The sequence below is a fragment of the Volvox carteri genome (genome assembly GCF_000143455.1).
Source record: "Volvox carteri f. nagariensis unplaced genomic scaffold VOLCAscaffold_61, whole genome shotgun sequence".
Classification (NCBI taxonomy): domain Eukaryota; kingdom Viridiplantae; phylum Chlorophyta; class Chlorophyceae; order Chlamydomonadales; family Volvocaceae; genus Volvox; species Volvox carteri.
Window position 1 is genome coordinate 88,711 of NW_003307604.1, and position 5,159 is coordinate 93,869.

The window sequence follows — 5,159 nt, forward strand, 5'->3', positions numbered from 1 at the left end:
AAATAAGGGAGCCTACGACTCTGTGTGCCCAAAGAAAGGGGTGGGGTACCACCCCTCGCCTGCCGCTTCCCCGCTCCGTGCCTCGTCCCCTGCTGCTTCCGTCCCCTGCCGCCTTCTCCCCTGCCGCCTCCTAACTAACCTGCCGCCTCCTCCCCTGCCGCCTGCAGCCTCATCCCTTGCCACCTCTGTCCCTGCCACCTCTATCCCTGCCGCCTCCATCCCCTGCCACTTCCTCCCCTGCCACCTCCTCCCCTGCCACCTTCTCCCCTGCCGCCTCTATCCCCTGCCGCCTCTGCCCCTGCCGCCTCTATCCCTGCCGCCTCCGTCCCCTGCCACTTCCTCCCCTGCCACCTCCTCCCCTGCCACCTTCTCCCCTGCCGCCTCTATCTCCTGCCGCTCCTCGCATGTCGCCTCTATCCCCTGCCGCCTCCTCCCCCTTCTGCCTCCATCCCCTGCCACCTTCTCCCTTGCCGCCTCTATCCCCTGCTGCTTCCTCCCCTGCCGCCTCCTCCCCTGCTGCCTCTATCCGCTGCTGCCTCCTACCAACCCTAGGGTGTACATGTGCACGACGTCACCTTACATTTGTGCACAACTGAAAATGGGGTGACCAACCTCGGACTTGTCACAAAACCTGAATCTTACATTCTGCCGTCAGGCTCTATCCCCTGCCGCCTTCTCCCCGACCGCCTCTATCCCCTGCCGCCGCCTCCCCTGCCGCATCCTCCCCTGCGGCCTCTAAGCCCTGCTGGTCCTGGCCTGCCACCTACTCCCCTCCCGTCTCATCCCCTGCTGCTTCCGTCCCCTGCCACCTTCTCCCCTGCCGCCTCCGCCCCTGCCACATTCTCCCCTGCCGCCTCTATCCCCTGCCGCTTCCTACCCCGCCGCCTCTATCCCCTGCTGCCTCTATCCCCTGCCGCCTCTATCCCCTGCCACCTTCTCCCCCTCCGCCTCTATCCCCTGCCGTGTCATCCCCTGCTGTCTCTTCCCCTTCCTCCTTCTACCCTGCCGCCTTCTACCCTGCCATCTCTATCCCCTGCCATCTTCCCCCCCTCCGCCTCTATCCCCTGCCGCCTCCTCCCCTGCCGCCTCTATCCCCTGCCGCCTCTATCCCCTGCTGCCTCTATACGGATCATCCCCTGCCGCCTTCTCCCCTGCCGCCTTCTCCCCTGCCGCCTTCTCCCTTGCCGCCTCCGCCTCTGACACCTCCTCCCCTGCCGCCTTCTCCCCTGCTGCGTCTTTGCCCTGCAACCTTCTCCCCCTCTGCCTCTATCCCCTGCCACCTTCTCCCCTGCCACCTCTATCCCTTACCGCCTCTGCCCCTGCCGCCTCCATCCCCTGCCTGCTCCTCCTCTACCGCCTCCTTCCCTGCCGCCTCTATCCCCTGCCGCCTCTATCCCTCAGCCCTCAGGCAGAAAGGAGAGCAAGAAGAAAGAGCGAAGCACTGACTCTTACTTTCTTCGAGGACATGTTTCTGCCTTTCTGCTATTTGCTCTCACGTTCTTCAGGAATATCTTTTACTTGCTCTCACTTTCTTCTCTCACATATGTGTCTTTTACTTGCTTGAACAGGCGACTTGTCACAAAATCTGAATCTTACTTTAAGCCGAAAACGAGATTACTCGCGTGGGATTTGAACCGGCGAAAATGTCATCGTTGTGTTAATTATGTGTCCGTCATCCAAAAAAGCCCGAGTTTTCCGTTGGACATTGGACTTGCGAACCACACAAACGCACGCACGCACGAATGGGGGTTCTAGCCGTAGCCCTCAGAAAGGAGAGCACAAGTTGGGTGTCGGTTAGGTCTTGAAGCGCCAGCGGCTACAGGAAAGCACCCCACTGCCGCATGGCTTTGTAATAATTAAACACACAAGTCGGGTGTCGGCTTCCTCGAAGCCGGAAAAAGGGTGGGCCCCCCCTGCATCCGTACAGGCCGGTAGCTAGCGCGGCACGTGTGACAATTGATGGGTAGTGTCAACGCGGTGGGAGATGTGCTTTGTTGCAGCAGTGCTGATGGTGTGGGAGCTAAGCTTGCACCGGCGGAATCGTCAGCACTGCCTGCGGGCTCCACACGAATCGCATCCATCCCAGGTGCATGCCGCATGGAAAGTGCGGCAGACCGCAAGTCAGAATGCCCGTGCGGGCAAATGGTAACGAAAGCTGGGTGAATTTCGGTGCTGTCTGTGATGTTTATCCTCGAAGCGCCAGCGGCCTCAGCAATCCGCCCCACAGCCGCGAGCTTCATCGGGGCACACCGCAAGTCTCCAGAGGCCCCGTGCATTGGCCAAAGTAAATGTACAAACAAGCAGCTTGTGTATTTCATAGAGAAATGTAAGCAAATTTGTTGGCCTGCTGGTGGCAAGTCGGATTGCCCATGCCGGCAAATGGTAACACAAGCTGGGTGTTCGAGTTATCATATGCCGTCATCTCAGCTGAGATTCTGCAGAATTCCATTATGAGATACACAGCAGCTTTCGGGATGTAATTTAGCGCGAGAGGCGTTGATGTGACTTTTGAGGTCGGTGAATGGAGGCAGCTAAACTTGTTTGTGCTCATACGTTCTTTGTTGACTACTAGTCAACTAGTCGCCTGTAGTACAGGCGAGATACCTTGCAATAGAGAATGCTATATAGTACCGATAACATGTTTCAGCCGGGTGAAATATTATGTTTGGTCCGTTACACACTCAAGGCCTGGGAGTTCGAGTTATCATACACCGTCATCTAAGAAATCAAATATGAGATACGCGGTACCTTTTGAGATTAAATTTAGCCTGAGAGGCGTTGATTTGATTTCACACACACACACACACACACACACACGCACACACGCGCACGCATGCACGCATGCACGCACGCACGCACACATGCATGCATGCACGCATGCATGCACGCACGCATGCACACATGCACGCACGCACGCACGCATGCACGCATGCACGCACGCATGCACACATGCATGCACACATGCATGCACGCACGCACGCATGCATGCACGCATGCACGCATGCATGCACACATGCACGCACGCATGCACACATGCACACACACACACGCACACACACACACACACACACACGCACACACACACACGGACATGGGCAATCCTACAGGTCGGGGCCCCCCTGGGCGCTTCACGCTGGGGGCCCGCCCAAAGAAAAAGACAGAAACACGGCCGTGTTTCTGCCTTTCTTTTACTTGCTCTCACTCCTCGGGAATCAGTGGGTTTCCAAAAAATTACTGCATCCTTGCCGTCAATAATTCTATGATCATAAGGGGGTGTTTCCACTTGCATTAAAAGGCGCGGATTAAGGCTTAGGGTGTATTTCCAGTGCGGATTAACATCGCGGATTAACCCTCTGTCCTCCATCGATACTGGCTCAAACGGCTAAGTTGTCGGCAAACTTACCTCGCCTTTCCAATCTTTGGTTCCCTTATGGAACGAAACTATACGGTAAGCTCGTACCAAGGACATCCGTGCCCTAATCGCTGGCCATAATCCGCACTGGAAATACACCCTTAATCCGTCGCACACGGAAACATCGCGCGGATTAGGGCGGATTATACTCCGCCTAATTAGGCGGAGTAAGGTTGGCGCGATTTGTTAGAGATTTCCGCCCGTACTCGCGCGCCTCGCGGATTAATTTAGATTAACATGGTATGAAATGCGTGCATTCTTCATTACTAAAAGCTCATACTTACAGGGTGTTTCCACTTAGCCGCACACTAACGTTAAGTTCAAAAAACCTCACACCTGGCTCAGCGAATCATCCAAGCGACAAGGAACTAATTAAATACAGTAATAGAAAGCAAATGTTCTCTAAAAACATTGCGTAGATAGAGCAATATACATCGTTGGACGATTTTCAATCTCCTGCCTTAGAATCTGTCCAATTAGCATTGGCTATAACTTTTTACGTGTGGCCACCTCGTACCATACATACTCGCATACATATATCATCAGATCATAGATCATCAGGTTCCGTTGGATGCCGGTGGTGGGTGCGGAACCTGAGCGCTCCACTGAGAAGTTGGCTAGGGTGACTGGATGCGGGTGCCCCAAACAACGGGGAAGGCAGGGTCTGCCGGGTAGCGGCCGCAGGGTGAAGATATGAACCCCCCTGTCCCACACATCATACTCGCAGGTCGCTGGATTTGCACCATAACCAGTTAAGCGGTACCCTTCCGTCCGCCTGGTCAGCAATGTCGGTAAGCCTGATGGCACAGATCCAAGTTGTGCGGGGTCTGGGTCATGGAACTCCATGCCTTGCACAAGCATTTCTACCCCTTTCCCTTTCCTGACACACTGCCTGAGCCTCAGAGGCAGTCTGCCTCTGGCCTGGTCACTCTCTTCCACACCTCCGCCACCCGCATGCCTGCACCTTGCTTTCTTGCTTCATTCATCAGGCACTTCAGACGCTACTGCTTAACGACAACCGGCTAAGTGGCGGGCTACCTAGCAGCTGGAATGTTCTGATGCGCCTGCAGCAGTTCGAGGGAAGCAGGAACAATTTTTCGGTGCGTTATACATACAAAGCAGTTGTGCAGGCTTTCTTTACTTTCAAGGAAAAAACTTAGATAGGTCATATGTACAGACTCCAGCCTGCTGCCTGGTGGCAGCAGTCCATACATGGACACGTGCCGCTTGAGCGCCGCTGGAGTAGAGAGCTAATTAGTTGGAGACTTGTTTGCAGCAAGGGGTGTCCTACACACAACTGGGAGCTGCTATAACTCGTAGAAGCTTCAGTGATTGTGCTGCCGCCTGTATGACACGGCCTACCTGTATGTCGTTCATGTATAAGTCTGCATCCAATTCTACATGTGCACTACATAGCTCTGTATTTTGGGGACCCCAGGGTGCTAACAGACGCCTGCCGGGTAGCCTCGGCATCTTCCGGGTCTGTTTGAGAACTCTCAGTGCCCAACAGCTCCTGAGTACAGATGACCTAACTATGCCGCCGTTGTCGCAGCCGCCACCATCGCCATTGGCCGCATCAGCAGTGGCGGTATCATCAACATTGCCGCCACCACTAGAATCACGCTCATGGTCGCCGTCACCATCGTTAGTATCCTGGGCCCCATCATTGCAGCACCAAGGCATGAACAGCTCGCCCGCCCACTTCCTCATGTACTCAACGAAGCTCATTTCTCGAAAGCTCTTGGGA

The 5,159-nt window shown here is 55.3% G+C and overlaps 1 protein-coding gene across 1 annotated transcript in view; it reads right to left on the bottom strand.

The window, feature by feature from the left end:
* Nucleotides 1-3,898: 3,898 nt before the first annotated feature.
* VOLCADRAFT_97448 (uncharacterized protein) overlaps nucleotides 3,899-5,159 on the bottom strand; it is a gene marked incomplete at both ends in the record, with an annotated part of 4,258 nt that continues 2,997 nt past the window's right edge. Inside the window, 2 exons of the mRNA XM_002956457.1 lie at nucleotides 3,899-4,209; nucleotides 4,972-5,065. Coding sequence (XP_002956503.1) covers nucleotides 3,899-4,209; nucleotides 4,972-5,065 — 405 coding nt within the window. The remainder of the gene's footprint in view (nucleotides 4,210-4,971; nucleotides 5,066-5,159) is intronic.